Genomic DNA, 26,560 nt, shown 5'->3' with positions numbered 1-26,560 from the left:
ACTTAATAGGGACACTATGGAAGCAGGGAGGTAAGCTAATTAGGACAGATGGGCAGAGAGAATTCTAATCTAGCCACCTAAGCGCCTTAGTAAGCCCCGCCTCCCTTAACAAGCCCTGCATTTGCAGTGTGCTTCATAGGCCCCTTTCCTCCCAAGGCTCTGACTCCGTGGTCGGAAGTGGTAGACTTACATGTTCTCTGTGTTTTCCTAAGACAAAGACCTATAAGCCAGAAGCGCTCATTTTCCTGCATAGGAGAAAATCCTTTGTAACCACTTCCTTTACCTTCTTCCTTGTGCACCGTCAAGAATAATAAAGGGAGCCCGCGGTGGAGCTGCTGAGAGAATTAACAGATCAAATCATTTCACCCACACAGAGTGACTTAAAACGCCGCCTGGCAAATATTGAGAGTACAACATAAACTATGTTAAAAATAACTGTTGCCAAGTTTTCTATCAAACATGAAGTCCCTGCCATCTGAGACGGTAGTGACATTGCAGTAAAAGAATTCACCATGACAGAAACAGGCAGAAAGAAAATTTTTTTTGAAGCAGTAGGGAAAAGCCAGAATGAGCAAGATAGCAGGGAGAAAGTATCTACCAAGAATTTTAGGGGCTGTTTTCATGGGGTTCTGTGGACAGTGAGGTGTTCCCATGGCCTCACGAACAACTGTCGTCAAGTTGGTTAGAGCTGACTACTTCTGATGGAACAGCTTTTCTTAGTTGCCTTCCCATTGTGTCCTGAGGAAACAACAGCATTTTCTTGGGATAAAATAGTTCAACATAGCCTAATTCGGCATTCACAGGATATTCACCATGAGCATGAAGAACTCTTAGTCGACAAATGGTGTCCTCCACCAAATGGAATCATAAAAAATTCTTTACTAGTAAAGTTTTTCATCTACCTAAGCAAATAAATAGAAAGCAACAAAGTTAACCAAAAAAAAAAAAATCCCTGTGGGAATTTGGGGTTGCTATTTTTAAAAAACTTAATTTAGTTTTACATATTCTGATGAAATTTTTGGAAAAAAAAATTACTATCTAAAGCATGTGTCCCTTAGAATCCTTAATGGTGTCACTGTCAGTGTTCTCATGCCATGGGGAGAGCTTATCAATTATGTTACAGCCTCAGATAAATATTTCCAGCCCTTCTAAGAAGCTGTATTGCATAGTGATACCTGTAAAATATTAGTAGTGCTAAGAAACTTGAAAACTTGAATCAAAGGGAAAAAAAGTTAAAAATTTATGTCTTATGTATTTGTTGATGATTGCGAACACAGGAACACATCTTAATTAACAAATACTGGTTGGAATTATTGTTTTTGTTGGCCTACTCCAAAGAATGAAAAGCTCCTGAGAACCAAGGCAGTCTGGAAAACACTGCTGTACTTAAACTGAGAAAAACCTCCTCAAATGCAAAAACGTTTCCAGCATTTGTGTCCTTGTAATCCATGTGTACGTGGAATAAAAATAATCAAACTTTTATACAAATTTCTAGGAAGGAACAGAAGTATGAATTATTCTGTGTGATTATTCTTTGAGCCTAAGTGTTACAAAGGGCATTTTAGAAACAGGAGTAGCAATGTTGTGTTACTTGGAAATGAATAATCACCAGAATACAAGCATGAGTGGGAACAGGCCGCTGAGATCCCACCCTTGGGGAAAGAGCTACTAGCAATTGGTGGCTGGATGCTGGGGGATGTCACTCTCCTTTGGGGTATGGCCACTAGTAGACTGTCAATGTCCCCATAGAAGGCCCCCATAGCCATGCTGACATGGGAAGCACTAAACTAGACCAGGGAGCTATCAATCAACAACAACAACAACACAAAGAGAGGTCATGAAGTCAGGTGAGAGGGAGGGTACTGGGGTGTTAGAGGGAGATAAAGGATTTGCTTTCAAAAGAGGAAAGTGTGTGTGTGTGTGTGTGTGTGTGTGTGTGTGTGTGTGTGTGCGAAGTCCTTCTGTATGTGTTGCTTTTAATGGTTAATGAATAAAGAAGCTGCTTTTGGCCAATGGCTAAACAGAGTAAAGCCAGGCTGAAAGAGAGATATATAGAGTAGGCAAAGTTAGGCAGAAGCCATGGAGCCGCCAGGTGGAACCTCAGCATGAGGTTTGTGGCCTACCAGCAAGGTTCCAGCTGGCGGCTTATGTCTTTCTCCTCTGGCAGCTCCACGGCTTCCATCTGACTCTGCCTACTTTCAGTTTAGTTTTCCTGCCTAGCTCTACTCTGCCCTATCATAAGCCAAAGCAGCTTATTTATTCATTAACCAATAAAAGCAACACATATACAGAAGGACCTCCCACACCAGTGTGTGTCTAGCAAAATGTTGGATAACAGACGTAGATTAGGCATCACTTGCTTGGGACTAGAAGTGCTGCAGTTACAAATTACATCGAAGATCGTAAAATGAACATATGAGAACGATTACCCTATTCAGAAGCAAAGCCAAGCCAGGCATTCAGCTTTGACTTGGGCTTCAAATTGGCATTCACATCACAAAACAATAGTCCATTACCTGGCTCCACATATACCTTGTTGAAAAATACAGCACACTGTTGTTATCATGGTAACGTTAAGTAAAGTACATCTTCATCTGAGGTCTTCTTGACCCTTTGATTTCTCCAGTCCCCCCAAAAGAACACAATTTTACAGATAAGATCATTTGAATAAACATAGGCCATGGGGACAGGAGGCCTCATATACAAAGAACCTTGTCTTCTGACATGTGATGACACGTGATGACACACAATGACATGTGATGGGCAGCGTTTACAAAATCCCACAGAAATATGCCAGTTAACGGAGCAGAAGTACAGCATGAGTGAGTAGTTCCGTACTGCGAAGGAGGAAGGAGAATGGAGGATAGACAAACAGGCTGGAACAGGATGGAGACAGCTCTATGACACACTAAGGCGTTTCCCTTCCTGACCTTCCCCTCCCCCCCAAAAAAATAAATAAATAAAAGGTGATTTTTAAGACGTTTAAAACTTTCTCAGGCACTACCTGATTGAATAGGACTTACAAAATCAAACAAAAAACTCGTTCCTCCACCCCAATCTCAAGAGTTTTAAATTAAAATGTGTATCTTCTCTACAAATAATCTCTGGTCGTTAGCATGTGTTTCACAGTCTATTGCCTCTCACCCATATCCTACGCTAACAAAGCTTCACCCACTCTCAGAGAAACTTTATTTTTACCAAATTATTAGACCTGTTTATCTGTCCAGAAATGAATGTTTGCTTTCAAAAACGGAAGAGCTCGTTTTTTAATTTATGACTAGTGTATGCATCTATGTGTGCACATGTACATAACATGTATGTGGGTGAGCAGGGCACAGCTAAATGTGGAGGCTGGAGAAAAACATACAATCAGCCATCTCTTCCCACCTTCTCACGGGTTCCAGGAGCCAAGCTAGGGTCACTATGTGTCCTGGTTAGTTTTTACGGTCAAGTTCATACAAACTAGCCACTTGGAAAGAGGGGGTCTCATTTGAGGAACTGCCCAGATCAGACTGACCTGAAACCCTTGGGGAATTATCTAGACTGCTGACTGATATGGGAGGGCTTGGCCCATTGTTGTGTGCAGTACCACCTCTGGGAGGTGGGCCTAGGCAGTAATGAGAAGCTAAACGAATAAAAAAAAAATTAAAAAATTTTTAAAATTTAAAAAAAAAAACTAAATGAAAAGGAGGCCTATGCCCCAGTGGATGGCCCCCACATCCATGCCCCAATAGGAAGCAGCAATTAGACCAGGGAATTATTAATAAACAAAAAGGGCATGAAGTTGGGTAACAAAGGGGACGGCACTGTGAGCATTTGCTGTGGAATATTATTTTAACTATGCAAAGGTGTGTTACACTTGCTTATGTTGAGGAATATTACTTTAGTTGTGTAAAAGTGTGTTACATTGGTTTATGCTGTAATTGCTTAAATATGGAAAGGTGTGTTGTATTTGTTTCACCTTGCCTGCTTAAGACACCTGATTGGTCTAAGAAAAAGCTAAATGCCCAACAACTGAGTAGCAGAGGGAAAGGCAGGACTTGCGGGCGAAGAATAAGTAGGAGGGGAAATCTAGGCTGGAGAGAGAAGGAGAAAGAGAGGGACAGTCCTAGGGACAGGACTGGGACCAGAAGCCAGGCAGTTGTCAGCCAGCCGTGGAGACAGCAGGAAAGTAAGATATACAAAACAGAAGGAAAGGAAGGTAAAAGGCCCCTAGGCAAACACAGATGAAAAGAAACAGGGTCATTTAAGTTGAAAGAGCTAGTGAAACAAGCAGAAGGCCAAACATTCGTAAGTAACTAACTCATAACTAAGTCTTTATGTCAGGATTTGGGAGCTGGTTGAGGCTCCAAAGAAAGCTTGCTACAGGCATTAGAAGAGAGTAACAGTAAATGGATATAAAACCAAAATGTATAAAACTTTCATTAATAAATACAAAGTATTGTAAATATTTGCTTTCAAAAAGGAAAAAGTTCAGTCTTTTTGTGTCTAGCAAAATGCTGGCAGAGGAATTGAACCAGCAGTGTTCTTCCATGGTTTCTGCTTCAAGTTCCTGCCCTGATTTCTTTCCCTCAAGGGCTGTGACCTGTAAGTAAACGACGTAAACCCTTTCCTCCCAAGCTGGTTTGGTCATCATGTTTACCACAGCCACAGAAAGCAAACTAGCACACTAGGCTTACACAGCAAATGAGCCCCATGACCCCGGCGTGCATTTTCTCACGTATACTGCTGGCTATTAGGTGATGGGAGCTGAGTATCATGGGACATACCCGGGAGCAGAAGAGTTGCATGTGTTGGATCTTAGAATATTTGCAAATGCAAGGCTGTATCTTGAGGGAAGGAGTCAAATCTATGCATGATATTCATGTATGTTCCATATCAACTCTTCATAAATATCCTGAGCTAATTGTATGTGATATTTTAGTGTTTTGACTGTCACCCATCACAGGTAAGAATGGAATTTTCTACTTGTCATATCATGCTGGTGCTCAGAACACTTCAGATTTGGGAGTGTTCTGGATTGGGGCAACACTTATCTAATTAAGTTGCTCAACTTGAAGTATTATTTTCCTTTAAACAAAAAGACATTCAAATTAACTGTATACCTGCTAAAGTGTGAAAAAAATGAATTTAAACATCATATCACATGGTATATGCAGTATACAATAGTTAAAAAGATAATTCTAGCATAATAAACATAAATATTTATGTTTCCTATATACTCCCCATATCCATGAGATAATTTTATACAGTACTTTTTTAGAGTTTTGACTGTTATTTAAGACAAGATTACACTTCAATTTAATGAATTGAAAACATGTTTAATATAAAATGTTGACATCCTCAAATCATTATTTCTACATGAATTTAGGAAAACAAATTTTAAACAGTCTCCAAAACATGATGAAGGACAGTGGTATCTTTGAAAAACACACAAACAGAAAATGTCAGAAGTTACAAGATCTCTTATACACTTGCTTTCCAAAATTAGATGTACAAAACAATTAACAGCCACTTTTTAAAAAAAAGTTTCTCGCCAACATACATAAGTTGGGAATGAAATATGCAGTTAATAAGCACTTTCATGTAAAATCTCCAAAAGCCATGTATCCTGAACAGTGCAAAGAGAGACAAGACCAATAGAATCTGAGGACACTAAGGCTAACTGGCAACCCAAGTCACTTGATTTTGAAATAAAACCTTCAGACTTCTTAGTTTTATCTTAATTTGCCTTTGTTTCAAATGCTTTACAACAGTTATAACTGTGAATGCAAGAGATGTTTAAAATAATATTCTAAAATCCATTATCTGAGAAAACAATATGATCGTATATCCCTAAAAATATTTCTGCTTAATAGATAATACCACCATCATCACATAAATCCAGTAGAACTGTTACCTGAATATTTAATAAAATATTGGGTGCTGTATGAGTGAGATCCCTGGGGGATCATAATCTTTAGAAACTATAACTTAAAAATAGAAAAGAAATGAGAAATCTGGCTTTGCAGATGAATCGTGGGTAACCAAACTATAAAATTACATATTTGGTTCTAAATAATAAATAGAAGTTTAAAAGTATTTTCTATGTTAAAATTATGAGGACACCAATTTTATCTTTTATAGAAACTGTATACACACATTCTAGGGTAATGTAGGAATGAATATTTATATAGCTATACCTCAAATTAACAAAGCTTAGCTACATAATTTTTGAAAACTTATTTGGTACTTAAAGTGTGTTCCACATTTTATCTGAACAAATGAACTCACTTCTCAGACCTCTCTATGTGACATGTGAAGAAGTGGGGGAGGGGACAGTCAGAGCGGAGAAATTGCATTTAGCAATTGAGAAGAATAAGCTGCACTTTGAAAGGGTAAATTTGTATCTAATGGTTTTCCTTTTTTTCATACTATACAGAAGGGATGCCGTGAATGGCATTTTCTGAAGCCTTGATACTAAGTTCTTTTTTAAAAAAAATACACAGTATTCATACTGCATGCTTGAGCTGCAAAGAACAGAGTTACAATATGATGTGACTTGCCAACAAATCTGACAAGTGCTGGGGCTGGCACCAGGGAGAACCCACCTCCCATCAACACCCAGTCATGTGGAAGTACAGATCACAGAGGTTTATTACTTACGAAAACATTCCCACATTACATACGCTATTGCATAATCCAAGCATATTTAATCATAAAAATATATTTATGAAATTTTAATTTCTATCTTATAAGTGCTTCTATGACACCTTCAGCTGTGAGAGCCCAACGACTCAAACAAGATACCATATACATTTCAACAATTTATGAACTACTGCAAGTTACTTTCTTCTCTCTAAGCTGACACAATGCTGGTAAGCCGCTTGCCAGTAAATTTAGAGAGCATGAGCCATGTCTGCACAGATTAACTAACTACTGCTGCCCTTCTGTTGCTGCAAATGAAGTTTCAAAATGAGCTCTCGAATATCTTCCCGCTTGGTCTTTATTACATGGCGAGGAAACCATTTCTCCAAGTGAATTGGGAGTTCAAAGTTAACAATGGGATCCTAAAAAGAGAAAAGAAAGAATATTAGTATGACATCATGATTTCAATTTTTTTAAATCTCACTTTTGTAGGAAATGAAAACATGACACCTTTCAAAAATCAACAGATTGCTGCACACCACACCACAGCACTCACATAAAGCACAAAATTAGTTTTCAGTTTCTCAGCTGGATAACCATGGCCACAATCAATTTTAGACCATTTTCATAAATTGCTAACTTATGAGCATTAAAATGAAATAGTCTACTCTGTTACACTGCGTGTCTGAGTGGTGTCATAACCGGTAAAGACTGACTCAGCAGAACTCAGAAATCAGACACATGTTAATAATGTTGAACTATTATGAAAAAAGCCCTGGTAATAAAGATTTCCAGAGATATAAACATGAAAAATACCACTAAAAGTCATCTTTTACGGTAAGAAACAGCTTTCTGAACTACTACATTTCCATGGTGTTAATTTAATGGCAATGTTAAGTTACAACTAAGAAGTTATTTCTCCTGTGTTAACTTTTTTTAGTTGCTAAGGACGGCTACCCTTAGCTGGTATTTGTAAATCTGAAGGCTAATGTAAGGACTTACATCTTGGAGAAGACAGGGTGAAAGGATGGACCAACTGGAATCTCGGAACCCTTTATGGGCCAGTGCCTATAATGGTATATTATTTGTGCTTTAACACATAAAGCTTGCCTGAAGATCAGAGGGTAAAGCACCCATACTAGTCAGGCATACAGGCCAGGGAGTAATGACACACACCTTTAATCCCAGGACTCAGGAGACAGAGGCAGATTTGAACTCTGTGAGTTCAAGGCCACCCTGGGCTACACAGATTAAATCTGTCTAAAAGAGAAACAGATCTCATACAAAGATGATCCCAGCACTTGGGATCCATGCCTTTAATTCCAGCAGTAGGGAGGCAGAGACAGGAGCGATATGGCTGGGCAGAGAGAGGATTATAAAGGGGAAGACAGGCACTCAGTGTGGTGTGGAGCCTGAGGATTCTTGGAGACAGGATCTCACCCCTTCGGTCTGAAGATTTGGTAGAGGTAAAAGGTCTCTATAGTAAGTGACTGCCTGCTTTGCCTTTCTGGTTTTCAGCTTGAACCCCGTATCTGGGTTTTTGTTATTCGTGCTACAAATGCCTACATTGGTGATTTACTGCCTGATATTTTTACTAGAATTTGTACCCGTTTTCTTTAGGGAAACCTACTGATTCCTCAAGCCTGTTTTTAACCTGTTTGATGCTACATCAGTACACAAAACATAGGTTTAGAATTTTTAGCTTCTCCCAGGAATTTTACATGGTGATTCTGTATTTAACCTATATTTTATTATTGATCAAGGCTACCTAAAATTGGAATTATGAAACAAAGTAAGAAAACGTCACTAACGAGGTCCACTGGATATTCTAAACCTTAAATCAAAAACTACTTGGAAACAATGCTAGAGGACCAGAACTGTCAGCACATAATGAAGTTCCAGTGTGGAATACAAGGGGAGACTAAACACAACTGTAACAATTATGTGATAAATCTCTATAATGTGCACCATCTTTTACTATGCAGTATCTTCCTCCCAATATTAAAGACAAAGGAAAATCTGAAGTGCAGGCAAGAATTCTCTACAGAGACCTCTGGTCAAAAACATATCATCCTAAGCAACATTGCTAGTAACGACGAAACTAAACAAGCTGGTGCTGAAAAGCTCTGATTCCCTGCCATTTAAAGACTTGTATTTAGTTTCTCTGCATAAAGTCTCTATGAACTAGAAAATCATAGCCATGCTTCTAATTGTTTCCTCAGCTATGATGTCCTGAGCTTTAAGTAAATGGGTATTTTTTACATCTGAAAAATTTTCTTTAGTATTTTATCTGCCCTACTGGCACCTTTGCTAACTGGGACTCCAATTATATAAAAACTGAGATCTGCATCCTATCGGACTCAGCTTCTTGACATTCTCTCACTCCAGAACTACCTGCGGACACTTTGTTTCTATCCCCTGCTACAGCTGCTGTGCTCCAGGTGTGTCCAACCTGCAGCCCTGAGGTCGCGTGCATCCCAGGACAGCTGTGAATGCAGCACAGGGCACAGGGTAGTGTTGTATTGCAAAAGGCTTATGTCAAAAGGCTAGGCAGCCCTGCAACCCACCCAAATGAGGATCTTAGCCTTTTAAGTGAGAGTTTCTCTGTTTCTCATCCTCCTGGCTCAGTCACCTAATGGCATGTACATACACGTATCAACCACATTAAGAACTCCATGCAAGTTCTTAATAGACTGCTGTATGTTTTCAACTCTAGAATGTTCGTTTGATATTTTCTGTATTTCATGTCTTCATCCATTTTGTTCATCTATAATTGCAAACATCTCAAATTCTCCTATCTGAGTCACTTGTGGCCTCCATGTCTTTTCTATATGTCCTTGCCTAGTCACATTTTCCTGCCTCTTCTCGGTCAGAAATTTGTAACTGTACATTAGTAACTGTGAGTTAGAAGGGAAATCTGTATCTGCACGTACCTGGAAGAAGCTCTCCACATACTGCAGCAAATAGACCCCACAGTCGCTGCTATTGTCCTGCTTAGGAACTTTAGGGCACAGGTCCACCATGCTGGTTTTACTGAATTCACGGTGAGTTTTTCGCTTAACTTCCCACTCTACTTCTAGATACCTGAAATAATCAATAAGGAAAGTGACTGGAGTGGAAATCTTGATCAATCCGCAACACTTTCTACAAAGGCAGAAAACCTCTCCTTGACAAATCTGTTGCTTCAGATTAAATTTCCAAAGACAGAATTTCAACAACCATAATTTGAGTCTTCACAAACGCTACTGTGGTGAGTGATAGGATTTTCATATAAAATCTAAAGTTTTTTTAACAACTTAGTGTTCACAGCTCAGATAACACAAAACTATTTATATCATGAAGTAAGCAAAAACATGGCTTTAAAAATGTTTGTTTTCAGCACCTGTATTAATTCCTCTCTGGTGCCAATAGGTAAAGGCACTTTCTATCCAAGTTTCTTGCTGCGAAGCCTTACGACCTGAGTTAGAGCCCCAGGACCCACATGGTGGGAGGAGAAAACCAAATGCACAAGCTGTCTTCTGACCTCCATACCTAGGCCTAGGAACAAGTGTGACACGGTCCCACAACTCATCAGCATGATTTTTAAATTTCTGTAAAAAGATTTCCCTCCCCCCCCCACATACACACATAGAAATGGACAGTTTTCTACTTTCTCCCCATACATGCACACATACATACACAAATAGAAATTACAGGTCTCCACGTTCTTTTCAGGTTTTATTTTTAATAATCACTAATACCTGCAATTTTGCATAAAATTATGGTTTTGTTCAATTACAAATAAAAATTTTGAATTTACCTTTGACAAATCTAAATCCTTCACTATTAACAAATTAAGAGAAGATGATGCTGGCGATCAGATTTTCAGGTTCATTTAAGTATATGCTAAAAATAAAATTACTAACATGGTGTTATCTGTTTTTCCACTGTGGCCACGACCTCACTATTCTAGCCCACTGTCCCACAAAGCTGACCTTGAATTTATGGTCCTTGTGCCTATTAGGCTGTAACACTGCCTCTGAGTGCTAACATATGCCACCAACCCCACATCTCCAGGACTGTTTTTAGTAGTACTCAAGGCAGTTACCAAAGTTCTGAGATTTTAGAAAATAGACTGAAAGTAAAAACTGTCATTACTTACTCTCGTAAATTCTGAACTGTGTTTTGTATAGAAGCAGCTTTCAAGGAATCTAATATGAGAATGCATGGCCTTTAAAACACAAAGAAAGAAATCAAGATAAACAGACTTATATAAAGATGGATACCAAAGTACAAGCAAACAAAGGAGACATCCAGGTGAGTGAGATAGTTCATCATGTTATTGCCTGTAAGTCTTATAACCTGACTTCAATACTGGGGACTCACATGGTGGAAGAAGAGAACCAATTGCCAAAAGCTGTCCTCAAACCTTCACATGTGTGCTATGTCATAGACACACGTGCTCACACACACACGTGCAGTAAATAAATAAACAAAATTGAGGGCTGGAGAGATGGCTCTTTGGTTCAGAAAATATGGGCTCGGTTCCCAGCATCCATATGGCAGCCTACAACTGTCTGTAACCTCAGTTCCAGGGGATCTTCTGACCTCTACAGTGATACCAGGCACACATGTAGTATGCATATACACATGCAGGCAAAACATTCATACACGTAAAATAAATATATCTTTAAAAATATATATGATTTTCAAACCTTTCTATATTATTATAACATGTACTTACCGTTTACACATTTTCTTTGGTACTGATACACTCATCTCGGTACTCTGAAATAACATGAATTTTTGTGTTTGCAATTTAAGCTAGTTTAATACATTAATAGCCACTTATTCCTTAAAGTGTTTCAAATACTGAAATTAAATTTTCAAGTAAAAGTTCTTTCTCACCACTTAGCTTCCAAACAGATCATGCTAACTCCCATTTTCCAAAACTCACTGACTAACCAATGTTCACACTGACCTCACATAGATGCTTTAACTGGGCCTATGCAATAACAGACAATTTTATTTTTATTCATGTATTATCTTAAAGATAAATAAGATAACTTGTGTCTGCACACTTTCTGTAACTCAATTGAGGCTGTAGAGACACGTTTCTTCCTTTGAAGCACAAGAAACAGTTTTAATCTGCACTTGGTCTGAGCCAAAGGCTGAGAAGCAATCCAGGTATTTATCTATGATGAGAGGAAAAGCAGTAGCAATTGTGAGCTTTGCTGACAATGGTTTTGTTCATAAATTCCTGAATTAATAGATCAAGCTGGTTTTTCTAAAGACCACCTTTGTAAGGCCGTTATTTTTCTAAAGGACACACAATAAATCTCTAAGAGAGGAAGCTGACACAATCTAAACAAGTCAGCAAGAACTTCATGTTCTTTTCCAAAAATTGTTGAAATAATCAAAAAGGAGCACAATTTAATTATGAGCCATTAATCCCCATCTCCATCCACTTAGGCAGGCCCTATTTTATAATTAAGGTTGTCACTGTTCAGAGTCTTCCTTTCTCCATGTCTGTGCAGAACACACTTACCTGGGAATCCTCGGCACTTGCGGACACCACTGAAGTGGGACGCACATCATTGTCTAATAACAAAGAAGTCACTGTGAGTCTTTGGTGTGTGTTAGCACAGATAACTTACATAATCTGAGCTTCAAGATCTATCCACAGTACTAATTAAAGAAAAAATAGTTCCTATGGTCAGTATTACGAGAAAACTTAGTCAACAGATAAAACCGGCTGAGGGTTGGCTGTTATCACATGATATAGAAACCTCAGAACCAAAACCTAAAATACAAATTGATTGGGCCCATTTCCACCCAAAAGACTAACTTCAAATACAGCAAACTAATAAAAATGTGCATGTTAATATGGAGGGTAGTGAACTTCTCGCATCATGGTTCTAACTTTTGAAGCTCAAAGGATAAGAAAGGACAGAAAATAAACAGATGCCCCCACAGTTCCCTCTCCCCAGGTTCTAGATAACATGAGTGAGAAAAGCTATTACCAGTTTTCCTTGCTATTTATGTTACAGCTACAAAACATTTATTTTTTTTTCAAAAAATAGGCTTATTTTCTTACTTAAAATTTCATGTCACAAGAAAATCATAGAATTTCTATAATTTCTATTAACTTTGTTCTGAATTACTAGTATATGAGAAGTGTTAACTTGGAGACTTTAAGCTATGCATGAAGAGTCATACCGTGAGTTCCGAGTCATGTTAGCAAAGCTAGTCTCTTAAAATGCTATAATAAAACTCAGCATCAACAGTATGGCATTTTGTATAATGTTGGGTGTCATGAGAATTTCAAACATTTTGTACTCCTTTTAATAAAATAATAAATAGGTAGGCTGTTAACTTAGTATTATTTCGATCAATCTGCTTGTTAATGCGATTATTATTAGCGATGCCTATCACCTATTATTTTGTTGTCATGTTGAGATTGTTGATCCCGGGACTGCTGGGATGCAGTCTGTGGACAATCTTCATACACAGCTTCTTCTAACCATGGAAAACAAATGACTGCGAGATACCAGTGAGACCTGTTGAAAAGAACAGCAATCTCAGTAACATGCCAGATCTCCACCGTGTAGAAGCCTTCTCTAGAGCTCCACCTGTGAGACCAGATGTGATAAACTTTCACTATGAAGATGGAGCACACAGTCCACACTAGCAGACACAATTTACCGAGCCAGAAATGAACTTTGTAATGCACTGTTCACATAGCTCAAATGTCATCTACCTTCATGCATTCAGTGTTTTCTTTTCAGGATCACTATTAACAAAGAGACCAATAACATCACTTTTTTTGTATCAGAACTTAAGAAATGTATTCTCTTCTGATATTTTTAGTTTACAAAATATTTATTAAGACAAAAAATTAATTGTTTTGGTTATTTTAACATTGAAGAAATTTATCATTTTTCTACTAAAAACTTAACTGATCTCTACATTTATATATATGCCATACTTTCTATTGATTATACCTCAAGTAGTTTTCTTGAATCCTAACTGGTTTTCAAATAATCAAAAGTACTCACGACTCATTTACAGGTACAAAGATGTAGTCTTTATTAAAGATGTTTATGTGACGAGTCCACGTCCTCACTCTCTTATGTCTTCTCTGAGCCATTCTAGGAATATAAAAAACATGTAGATTTATTTTAAAAGTTGTGAGGTTTATTAAACCACTGACTTCAAAGTATATAATTTAACATACCAGAAATATATTTAACTGTTCTTATGTCTGATTACGATAAACAGTAATGGAATAAACAGAGTAAAGGCAGCACACTGCTAAATGTTTGGTAGATCCCAAAGTGGCTCAGCAACTGATGATAAACACTTTCAAACCTAACTCTTTCTGCTTGGCTCCACTTGGGGATTATGTAAAGTACCATCAAACCTTAACAAAAGGCCAGGGAGGTGATCAGAGATTAACACAGCAGGCACCGCTCTAGTCTAGGGAGTACAGTAAAGAAAGCAGCAGTGCCCCCAAGTGGAAGTTAAAGAGCCAGCAGCCATGTCGAGTAAGAGATACATGCAGAGGAAATACAACCTCTGGTAAAACCACATCAAAAGTAAAAACGATAGGGAAGAAATAGTCTGGCTTTTCATTCCTTGCTCTCCTAACTTTGAGTATCCGCGCTGGAAATGCATCTGGCAAGAACCAGCCTCACACCACCTCCCTCTTACAGAGCGAACAGTGTAAAAATGGTTCTCACAGCTGACAAACCAGGGACCTGAAAAACTGTTAATATGCTTGCTCTTGGTGTTAGTACAATGAAGACACTTCACTCAGAGCATGAAAACAGCAGTCTCCTTTACCTTAAAACTTACGAGTTAGAGAGCTGGCTCAGCTGACTGCCACACCGGCTGCCAAGCCTGGTGACTTTCGTTCAATCCCCAGGCTCCATAGGGTAGAAGGAGAGAATGAACTCTCTCTCAAACTATACCCGAACCTTCACATGCATGATACTGACTTACGAGAGATCTGGATTATCTTCTGTTAAATTATTTTCCTTTCTGGTCAAACATTTATAGAAAAAGCTACTAAAAATGTGACTTCGTTCAACAAGTTCATCTGAAGCCTTCTCCAGTAGCAGATACCTGTAAAGGAGCAAGCCCACAAAGTAAACTGTGTTTAGATTTTACTCATTTTCTTCAGTTACCTTTTATAAACTAAAAATTACTGTTATATTCAGCTAAATTCAAAGAAATTTTGCATTTTTCTATGATTTGGGCTTCCAGATTCTCTTTTAGTTATTTCTTGCCTTTCAAAACTATCACTTAAATTAGAAATTGCACACTTATATTTAATAAGCATTTACCAAGTTCCTAACATGTGCTAAGCAGCACATTTACACAGGACACATAGTAGAAGGGTAGTATCTGCAACCTAAAGAAGTAAAAATAGAAGAAAATGTTGACCAAATAATCACGTAAATGTGATTAATGTAAAACTATGACGTCTAGAAAACATTTAGTAACTGGAATATTCCTAGCTGAAATTCTTCATCTACTTACATACTAAAATAATTCTTCAGTGACACTTTATAACTCAATCCCTTAGTAATTATATCTTTCACAATCAAAATTTGCTGTTCTTGATACTATACTCAGTTTTAATAGTTTAATAATTTCACACAGCTAAGGAGCTTAAGTATAAATTAGAGCACAGGAAAGAAAAAGGGTAGAGACAGAGAACTCAGGACAGCTTGCAGCTCCTTTTATCTTCAGGGTAGCTCTGGGGGGTGGGGGTGGGTGTGGGTGTGGGGGTGTGGGTGTGGGTGTGTGTGTGGGGTGTGTGTGTGTGTGTGTGTGGTGGGGTAAGGAAAGTATTCAAGTTAGAGAACAATATCCCAAAGTAAAAACAGGGAATGGGAGCCAGAATTAACCCAGATGAAGAATGGTATATATTCCTGCCAGTAAAACTGGGCAATGTCATAATTCATGACACAGGACATAGAACTCAGGAGAGTCCTTGGTAATAGAAATCAGTTTGTTGGCCTCGTTTTAGCAAGTGATAAGGATAACTATCTTTAAAACAAGACTTGAAATTACCAGACTACTTCCAGGTATTGTAACTGTGTCTTAAAAAACTGAAACATTTATAGAAACGCAACACTTAATCGTCAACAAAAATCATAAAGCATTCAAAGTTACAAAACATGACTCAAAGAAAACTGTTGAGCAATAGTAGCACACACCTTTAATCCCAGCACACGGGAGGCAGAGGCAGGCGGATCTCTGTGCGTTCACGGCCAGCCTACTCTACAGAGTTATAGGACAGCCAGGGCTACACAGAGGAACTCTCAAAAAGCCAAAAGAGAAAAACCAGCAATGATGCCAATTCATAACTTACACAGACCAAACAAAAATACATGAAATTATCAGAATTGCACTCCCAAGTGGATGATATAAAAAAGATTCAAACTGAATTTCTAGACACTCTAAAGTCTATCTTTATAAATATGTAATAATTTGAGATTTTGAGCCTTTGTGACTAGAATAAAATAAAATTATGACTAAAAGTGAATCCAAATGATAATAAATTTATAATCTTTAAAAAAAATAGATCTTTCAAAAGGCTTTAGGAATTACTAGTGTTCTTGTTTTTTTTTTTTTTTTATTTTAGTTAGGCTTTGTTTGGGTTAAGACAGGCTATTGTACCATATAGCCTGGTCTGGCTTTGAATTTTAGCCCCCTGGATGCCAAGATTAAAGAGCCATTCCTTACACCTGGATTGCATGGATGTTTAAAGGGCTTTCATAGCTATTCCTGAAACATTTTCTATTCATCAAGTCGCCTTTTTTGGGGGGGAAGGGGGGGACGGGGTTTCTCTGTAGCTTTGGAGCCTGTCTTGGAACTCGCTTTGTAGAGCAGGCTGGCCTCGAACTCACAGAGATCCGCCTATCTCTGCCTTCTGAGTGCTAGGATTAAAGGCATGTGCCACCACTGCCCGGCAAGTTGACTTTTTTTTTTTTAAGTTTAAAATTTTACTGCAATCATGATGGAATTTCTAAAATGACAGTTAACTGTTAGGATGCTTAATGGTGGTTGGAACAAAGCCCAGAAATGGAGCCATGTGAAGAGCCATGTTTGTGAGAACACTCCAAGAAAACAAGAGTCCAGTGACCTGTTTCTTCAAACACGTGGACTTGTTCTTGGAATGTGTTTTCATGCTCCTCCCAGGTATAGCAGATGGGACTGAGTTTATTTCAGATTACTGATTATTCTTTGCTGTTGTTATTCAACTAAATGTTTAAACTAGCCTTTATATATTCTATGGAAAAGCATGTTTTGCCACGTGTGCCTTGTTCGTGTGACTGTATACGCTTGACCTTTACTCGGGTGACCGTATAGACTGTCTGATGCTCTGAATAAAGCTGGCTATGGCATGAGGCTTTAGTCTGCCTCCTTTATCAGCTCCATTCCTTAGGTCCTACCACCTGCAGAGCACCGACGAAAGACAGACGAATAGAGTTGTTTCTTTTCCATCCCCAAAGTGTTTGAAATTTTGTAAATATTCCCTTCACCACAATACAGAGTGTTCAAAAAGTACACATCAAAAACTCAACACATAAAAACTAAGTTGAAACAGCAAGCAGTAACTCTTCTGACATGTGTAGTGTTTACAGATTGCGAGAGAATACAACTGAATTAGTCAACCAGTAAAATTCTGGTAGGCAAAATGCTTTCTGAATCTGAAGTCTTGCCAAGTTACTCTTAACTAAAATTAAAAATAGTTCAGATAAATATACTTATTTTCAGGCAGGGGAACAGCTCAACAGCAGAGTTCTTTCTTAATATACAAAAGGCTCTAGGTTCAATCCTGAGTACAACTGAAAAATAGATGGTTAAGTTTTACAGTAAAACCTTTAAAACAAATGAGATCATTATTGTACTTACTTAAGATAAAAGTCAATGATTACATCATTAAGAAATTCTCCTTCTTCTAAACACTCCAAATCTTCATTAGTTACTCCCAAGCCCCCCTTGGTAGGTGGTGGAGGATAAACAATCAACCTTTAAAAAATAAAAATAATTTAAAGTTAAAGTATAATTTATTATATTATAAAAGTATATTTATATATAACATGTAATATATTTATGTAAGTTACATTAATACAACATTAATTAAGAAGGTTCTCATGAAACAGCTACTAGGCAGTAATATCTATAGCTAAACTTTATATGGTAAATCAGGCGATGGTGGTGCACGCCTTTAATCCCAGCACTTATGGAGGTGGAGGCAGGTTTTCTCTGTGAGGTTGAAGCCAGCATGGTCTACAAAGTGCATTCCAGGACAGTATCCAAAGCTACAGAGAAACCATGGCTCAAAAAACCAAAACCTAAAAAATAAATAAATAAAACAGAACCAAAAAAACCTTATATGGTAAAATATCAAGACATAACCGATTATGCTTTCCTACATTTTTATAAATCTCCTATGGTACACTGGCCATTAGTTTTTCCTTTCCATTAACTCCTAGGGGCTAGTTCAGAAGACAAATGTCTAATACACACACGTCTAATCCAGTACTCAAAGACCACTCCATCTTTCTGATGGCCAGAGGTGGATAACAGAGAAGTAAGGAGGAAGCTTAGGGAACACACTTCCCCTAAGAACGTGGTTACGACGCAAACCTAGCAGAGCATAAAGGAAACAGTCAGCACAGCTGGAAAATGGCAGAGGAGAAATGATAGTGCAGAAGCACTCTCCTCGCACACTCCCTGGAAAGTTAGAGGGAAACCAGAAGTGACTTCTGCTATAACTCTGGAATTGTTAGGACACCATTTGATGAGCAAATGTAATAATTTAACTTATAAAATCAATAGAATAAACAAAATTTAATAACAATATAATTATTTAATAATTTAATAAATAAATTTTATAATGCTTATGCCAGAAAAATATCATGAAACCAAGTGTCATCCACAGTTGGTTTCATCTTGATACCAAAGCACTTAAACAAGAAAACTGAAAAAATTTAAATCTAATTTGATAGTTTCTATGTAACCAGTGCCTTATTTTATGCTTTCAACTGCTTAAAAAAAAGGAAGGGAATAAATACTCAAAGGTGGCATAAGTAATCTCCAATGTGCAGAATACTCTGCCTTCCCAGAAGCAGAAAACATATAAAAGCACCACCTTTAAAAAGAGAACTTAAATAAACACCAAAGTACCTAAACTGAGAAATATTCTAATAAACAAATTCATTTCTTTATCATGTATTCATCTATAAGAGGCACAATTTCCAAAACCATACATTGCTACTCCAAGATTTCTAATAAGTTCTTTAAGATTTCCAAATATAATGAGTCGGTTTTTTATACAGACACAAAATGAAATTAAATGGCACCTATTATTTTCATGATAATTTGTATTGCCTCATAAAATTATTTCCATCACTAGCTACAAATACAAGTCAAACTCAAACCATTTCAACAGGTGATTGCTTAAAAGTCACAGCGTAAGTGCAAGCAGCCACTACAACCCTGCTACAAACAGGTCAGGACACGGCTCCTACTTCTACAACGACTACTACAACCCTGCTACAAACAGGTCAGGACGCAGCTCCTCCTTCTACAACCACCACCACAACACTGCTACAAACAGGCCAGGACGCAGCTCCTACTTCTGAACGGGTCCAGTGTGCCTGACTTCTCGCCATTCTTCATCTGGATTTGAAGTAATAGAAAGTGAGTAGCAACCACTGCTTTGTTTCTGTAGGAAAGTGTAAGTAGGCTTGACAACATCTGAATTTGAGGGCTGGAAAAAGAAGAGTACAGAAAAACAAGTATTAGTTTTGAAAACCACAGAGGTAAAAATCTAGATTTATTACTGAAAAAACTATGACTAAAAGAAAGGTATATCAAAGAGTAACAACTACATTTTTTAAATTGCTATACATATATAATCAAATGAAAAAGTTTACTTTTTATCAAAAGATTTCATATACACTACAAGGGCTGAAGTTTAATCTAAAGTCCTACTTCCAAGTATGAGTTCCACAATTAAAGAAGAATTTAACTTTGTGGTTCAAAATAATCAAAAAAGGTAGATAATATTAGGAAAAAATAAAACTTTAAATAAGGGGAGACTGAACTCATAACAACTGGTATTCTATTATTAAATGAAAAGTAACATATAAATTTGTATATGCAATATAGTTAGGCTTTCTGCTTCACCCACCACTATTGTATCTATGGGCTTTTTGAGGAAAAGAGCCTTGGAACACACACACACACACACATATATGAACACATGTGTTTGCCATAGCTACTTAGGAAATATTTTTTCTTCTAGACATAATTGACAGTTATGTAAGTAACATATTACCAATTTACAAAAGGGCATAACCTATTTTTATTTATTTACCATTAACATTGTGCATACGTGTGTTTATGATGTATATGCATGGGCATGCATGTACCACAGCATGTGTGTGGAAGTTGGTTCTCTCCTTCCAGCTTTCTATGAGTTCCAGAAACTTGCACATGCGTTTCACTCAACAAGCTATCTAAAAGATCCCTAAACATAAGAATTTTAATTACTATTGTTTTGAGATAATGTTGGACTTACAGAATGTTGAAAAAAGGAAAACTCTGTCTATATCCTAATCTTAATATCAGAAACTAGTAAAAAGCTGACTGTCAAAACTAAAAAGTAACACTGAGAGAATATCAGCTAAGGGCTCTGGTCTGCTTCCACTACTCTTCCTATTAATGTCCTTTTCTATCTCAGGATCCCACATTCCTCAGCCTTTTCCCGCTTCAGCACCTGATAGTTCAGAGAATAATGGCCATGTATTTTATAGCTGGGTCTGTCTCCTCCTTTCACTAGCCATCAGATCTGGATTGTACATTATGGAGACACAGAGTGGTTTGCGTGCTCGACGTGAGGGGCATGCCTTACTGGTATAGTGTCAACTATGAGCGCTTGGCTCCAGTGACATCTGTCGGGTCTCTCCACTACAGAGTACTACCTTTCATTTTCTAATTTTATGAAGATTGGGGTATGGGACTTGAGGTTATACACATGCTAGTTCTCTATGAGTTTTCACCTATTAAATTCATAATGTATTCGTGAAGCTGGCCAGCCAGCAACAATCATAAATACGTGCTTTAGTTGTGACTTTGTATTTCCTTTTTTTATATAATTATTGAATTCTACTCGAAGCATTGTCCCCATACTTACAATTCAATCAAGCTTTCACTCCATATCTGCATCAGCACAGACCCAGAGATGTCTATGCTGTCCTTTGGTTACCACCTCATCCTATTACTGCTGATCCTGCTGAAGAAACTTTCCAGCTTTGACACTTGAAATTAGTTTATGTTCTTGTATCCTTTTAACAAAAGGATTTTAAACAGTAAAACAATTTCTACCTCTCTACCCTCAGTCAGTTGTGTTGGTTGTATGCTAACCTGAGATAGTGATTTCCTCCTCGTTTCTGTATCAGCAGCAACAGGGAAAGAGCAAGTTGAAGCACAGTAATAGTGAACGAAAGAGCTTTCTTTTGAAGGAATATCCTGAAACAAAGGAAATGCCTGAACCCAAGACAACGGATAGGAGAGTTCTGATTCTCCAGTGGTCTTACTTATTTCCATCATAATATCTTTCAATTTCAATTCTTCTTTTTGTGAAACGGAAGTGTTTAACTCAAGGAAAATGAATTCACTGGCTTTTGCTATAAAAGAAAAAAAGAAATCAATTTTTACCAATACTTTTTAAAAGACAATTGTAATTAATCTAATTGTGATAACAGTAAGGGTTATTATTATTATTTTTATTGAACGCTACATTTTTCTCTGCTCCCCTCCCTATCTCTTCCCTCCCCAACAGTAAGGGTTTTATGTAAAATCCAACCACATATTTTGTATGTTAAATAATAACAGACAAGTTTTAAATTCTAAAATAGGCAGCTGGAAATCAAAAACCCAAATTCACACTATTAGGCTCCTATTCTACTTCACAGAAATTAAAATTTCAAGTGATACTGACTGTACCTATCATTTTAAAAGCGCTAGTAAGTATTTGCTTATGAGTGTGTAAAGGAAGGAATGATAATTAAGCCATTATTTATTTTAGTCTAGCCTCTAGATCCACCTACCAACTAAAAAACCATTCTGACTAAACCCTTCCTTCCTTCCTTAACCAACCACTTCAATAATGGTCATACACACACACACACAAAAAAAAAAAAACATTATTATCCACCCAAGATTAGAAATAGCTCTTGATAATTCCACAAGCCTCTTCTTATCTGATTATGAATTTCTCTATTATGTGTAATTAGAACAGGAAACTATTACTTTTATGAAGATAAAATTTAACTCCCTTCAACATCTAGTATATATTCAAAAAGAAGAGGGGAGAACAAGTTCAAAGAGGTAAGAACAAATATTACTAACTTTATTTAATTCTAAACCAGATACCACTATGAGTTGAAAAATAAAGTACTTCAAGATACATATATGTAGCTATGTATGTGCTCTCAGAACACAAAAAAGCACTCATCTCAAGTCTTAGAAGTCTGATGTGTACATAAGCTGAACTTATTTAATCAGAAACTAAGAAAACATACATAATATAAAAATCTATAATTTAACTTGGTTATTGTGTCACAATTTATAATAAAATAATGGGTAAAAAAATCTCTTAAGGAAATGTAACCACGGATAACGTAACTTACTCTAAAGTCACACTTCAGCCCATAAAGTAAGCCTTAACAAATACAAAAGAAATAATTTCTTGCATCAGATCATATGGCAAGATAAATAAAACCATAAATCCAGAGCAAGAGAGAAACTCAAATACTTGAAGACTGAACTCTTGTAGTGACCAACCACTGGGTCACTAAAGAAAGCAGGTAGGAATTAAATTTTTAAATTATAGAGTCATGAAATGGAAACACAACTTATCAGAACCATTGGGATACCACAAAGGCAATTCTAAGAGTTTACAGCTGTGAATCCTTACATCAAATTTTAAAAAAAAATCAGAGAGATATGAACTAAACAAGGCAATGGTGCGTTCGAAAGCCTCAGGAAACGAGAACAGCCAAACCAAAAAGAAGAGGCTGAAAAGAAGCAAGGGTCAGAGGGAACTTCATTAAATAGACGGCAAAGAACGGAGCACAGAGTCAAGGAGAGTTGAGGCTTAGACAAATAGACTGGGACGGGTGGGATGATTCGGAGAAACAAGAAGGTCGCCACCAGCCTGAAGACAGGTTTATCCCCAGGACCCACATGGTAGAAGAAGAGAGGTGACACCCAAAAGATGTCCTCCAACCTCCACACGGGCCTTGAGGCGCATGCGTGCGTGGTGTGTGATGCATGCACACTCATGTGCACACACACACACACACACACACACACACATAAATAAATAAATAAATAAATAAATAAATAAATGTAAAAAAATTAAAGAAAAAAGTTCAGAAAAACAAAGAGAAGTCATAGATGAGTAAAATTAGATATGAAAAGGAAACCATTACAAAAGATATCAATGAAATCCAAGGGACCTTTATGGGATACTTTGAAAACATAGTCTAAAACCCTGGAATTATTTAGAAGAAATGAGCAAATTTCTAGATAAGTATGACCTGTCAAGGGTAATTCAAGAAGACATAATATAAAAAAAAATTAACAAGATCTATCAAAGCAACAGGGTTAAAGAAATACTAAGGCATATCACGACAAAGAAGAGCACAGGGCCATTCAGATTCACTGCCCTATTCTTCCAGACCATTCAAAAAATAAGCAACAGAGCTGGAGAGATGGCTCATCAGCTCAGAGGATTTCTGCCCTTCCAGAAAACTTGAATTTGGTTCCCAGCACCACATTAAGTAGCTCACAACCACTTAAAACTTGAAACCCAGGGGATCTGACACACTCTTTTGGCTTCCATGGGCACCTGCACAAAGTATATATACACACAGGTAAGCACACGCGCGCGCACACACACACACACACACACACACGGAGGGAGAGAGAAAGGGAGGGAAAGAGGAATTAACACTAATGCTCCTCAGAGAATTCCACAACATAGTAAGAAAGAAGGAACACTACTTCAATGTACACAGACAGGATAACTCTGATATCAAAACCAAGTAAGAGCATAACACGTAAGAAAACTAAATTTTCTAATAAACAGACATAAAATCACTCAAACAAGTTCCTGCAAATTGAATTCATGAACATGCTGATAAAACTTCACTATCATGACCATGCTGATACTATTCCAGGGAGACAAGGATGGTTCAATATACGCAAATCAATAACTGTAATACAAATGTATAAATATATTAATAGCAGAAATCACATATCATATTAATCAAGGCAGAAAAGGCTTTGACAAAAAAATTTCAACACCCTTTTGACTTGAAGAAACCAGTAATAAATAGAATCTTCTTCAACACAACAAAAGCTACACATAACAACCCTATGCCTGAAACTATACTACATAGGAACACGGAAAGTATCCCTCAAATTAGAAACAAGAGTAGGGTGCTCTCCACTCTTGTCAGGCAAGGAAATGAAGTCTTACCTAGAGCAATGAGGCAAGAGAAAGAAATAAAAAGTGATAATAACAGGAAAGGAAGAAGTCAAATTATCTTCATTTGGAGGTGATGTGATCTTATAATTTAAATATTCCACCCAAAAAAATCTTAGATCTGATAAATAAACTCTCATCAAATGAATAGCACACAAAACCAACATACGAAAACCAGTAACTTTTCTATACGTTAATCATGCACCTGCCATGTACACAAGGCATAAAAGCAGAAGCAGACTCTTTGGAGATGGAAGGGGACAGCAGGGAAGAGAAGAAGAATGGGAAATGGAGCCAAATAAAAAGTACATTAAATATGAAAATGTTATAATAAAACAATTGTTTTATATACTAAGTAAAACAGCTAATCAAAAAAGAAATACAACCATATATAACTAAAATATAGTTTTAATAGTACAAAAATGTTTTATCTTCAAAGTAGATACTACATAAGACTTTTTTCATTTTTGGTGATAATTTTTCATAACTGAATGAAATTACCAGGCAAAATCAAGTAGATAAGTAAAATAATTTATCTAGTATTAATGGATAACATTTTTAACTCAAGGAAATTAATTTCAATCCAATGAAATAAAGATAGTCTATTAAGTTATCATAGAAAACTTACTTCACATGTAAGTTTTGAGGCTCTCCTGAAATGTAGGAATGATCTTTATACTCACATTGCTGGCTTAACATGGGATTTTCTAGCTGGGTCTGAATCTCTTGAAGATACTTAGAGGAAACCCAGAGGAAGAGGATAGCGTGGCTTCTCCCACTGTGATCATCGTCCTTGCTTTTCCATAACCCAAACCTCTTTAAATGAGTGGTGTCCACTGACAGCAAAACCTCATTTGTGGACACTGAAATAAATAAAACAAGCAATTTAAAAAGTAATCTATTTAGGAATATACCATCTCTGATACTTATTGATATACTGTATGTCTTAGTAAGGGTTTCTATTGCTGTGATGAAACACCATGCTCAAAGGAAATTTGGGGAGGAATATGTGTGAAATTGCCAAAAACTTAATTAAATTATCATCTAAGAAATGATGAGAATGAAAGAAATAGCCTTCCCCAGGGAAGAACATACCAACTGGTAATCCAATATCAAGTTGTCAGCCCTAAAAACATGTATACAAGTAACATTACAGAGACTATACAAGTTTTAGTGATATATTTAGTGTGTGTGTGCGCGCGTGTGTGTGTGTGTGTGTGTGTGTGTGTGTATTAAAGAAAAGAGGCCATGAATTTGAAAGAGAGAAACAGGAGTGCATAAAAGTGGTTTAAGGGAGGGAAGAGGAGGAAATGATGTAATTTTATTATAAATTAAAAAATAAATAATAATAATTCATCTGAAAAAAACAGGTGGACAGTAAGAAAATCGTAACTTCTTGACACATGCTGAAAACGTGATATCATCCTCCACAGACTCCTGCCCAGCCATGCTTACTGCTGCTCTATTCAAAACAGATAGCAATGAAAACAACATAAATGCCCTACAAATGGACAATGAAAGTGTGGTACATATATATTACAGAATACTACTCAGCTGTGAAGAAATAAATAAATAAATCATGACTTTACAGGTAATTAGTCAGAACTAGAAAAGATAAATTGGATGAGGTAACCAGACTCCGAGAGGAAAAGATAGCATGTTGTCATTTATTGGAGGCTTCTAGCTTCAAATCTTCAAAAGTGCACAGCCTGGAGTTACTGCAGAAGCCAGGAAAGTAAAAAGGGATCATTTCGGGAGAGCATTAAGGAGGGGAAATGAAGTGAAGGGGAAAATGAGAAAATGAAGGCTTCTAATTAGGGAGGGAGATAAATACAGAAGGAAGAAGGGGGTAAAATAACAGGGTGTCTGAAAGGTCATGAAGAATCACATTATTAACTACAATCTGAAAATATCTATAATACATAGTAAGTCTATGTATAAATATACGTATTTAGTTTAAATGAAACTTTCCCATTGAGGCTGACAATGCTCCCTCCAAGACCCAAAGACCATCTACCAAAACCCCAACACCAGGGATAAGGAAACCCTCTTCAGAGTTATTCATCAGAGTCATCCAAGGGACTCCCAAATACTACAGGCTTCTGCCCGTAGCTGCTCCTGAGAGGTGGAAGCTAAGTCCATATTGCTGAAGACACCGTGCACATCAGACAGGGCACAAAGGCTCCTGAGTTGAACTGAAATGAATGCTTCCTCCCTGAGGACTAGCTTTCATGTGCCAGAGGGCACCATGCAGGCTTCAAAGGGAGGCAACCAACAGTCTGACCCAGCTCTGATGTATATGAACCACACTGACTACCAGCATGGCACAATAATCTGAAGGCTGAAGCAGTGGCATGCAGACCTTGGTGGTAA

The 26,560-nt window shown here is 37.3% G+C and overlaps 1 protein-coding gene across 5 annotated transcripts in view; it reads right to left on the bottom strand.

Annotated features, from left to right (window-relative positions):
- Positions 1 to 5,300: 5,300 nt before the first annotated feature.
- Senp7 (SUMO specific peptidase 7) overlaps positions 5,301 to 26,560 on the bottom strand; it is a 104,512-nt gene continuing 83,252 nt past the window's right edge. For all 5 annotated transcript variants that reach the window (XM_038344866.1, XM_038344867.1, XM_038344868.1 and 2 more), the window contains 12 exons: positions 24,871 to 25,050; positions 21,058 to 21,320; positions 19,266 to 19,399; positions 17,536 to 17,652; positions 14,611 to 14,733; positions 13,665 to 13,757; positions 13,042 to 13,166; positions 12,155 to 12,207; positions 11,351 to 11,394; positions 10,769 to 10,837; positions 9,561 to 9,711; positions 5,301 to 7,049 (listed from right to left, as the gene is read on the bottom strand). In XM_038344866.1, the coding sequence (XP_038200794.1) occupies positions 6,912 to 7,049; positions 9,561 to 9,711; positions 10,769 to 10,837; positions 11,351 to 11,394; positions 12,155 to 12,207; positions 13,042 to 13,166; positions 13,665 to 13,757; positions 14,611 to 14,733; positions 17,536 to 17,652; positions 19,266 to 19,399; positions 21,058 to 21,320; positions 24,871 to 25,050 (1,490 nt within the window). In that variant the 3' untranslated portion in view covers positions 5,301 to 6,911. The remainder of the gene's footprint in view (positions 7,050 to 9,560; positions 9,712 to 10,768; positions 10,838 to 11,350; positions 11,395 to 12,154; positions 12,208 to 13,041; positions 13,167 to 13,664; positions 13,758 to 14,610; positions 14,734 to 17,535; positions 17,653 to 19,265; positions 19,400 to 21,057; positions 21,321 to 24,870; positions 25,051 to 26,560) is intronic.

This window comes from Arvicola amphibius, chromosome 10 (assembly GCF_903992535.2).
Source record: "Arvicola amphibius chromosome 10, mArvAmp1.2, whole genome shotgun sequence".
NCBI lineage: Eukaryota > Metazoa > Chordata > Mammalia > Rodentia > Cricetidae > Arvicola > Arvicola amphibius.
This window is presented reverse-complemented; position numbering and strand designations above follow the sequence as displayed.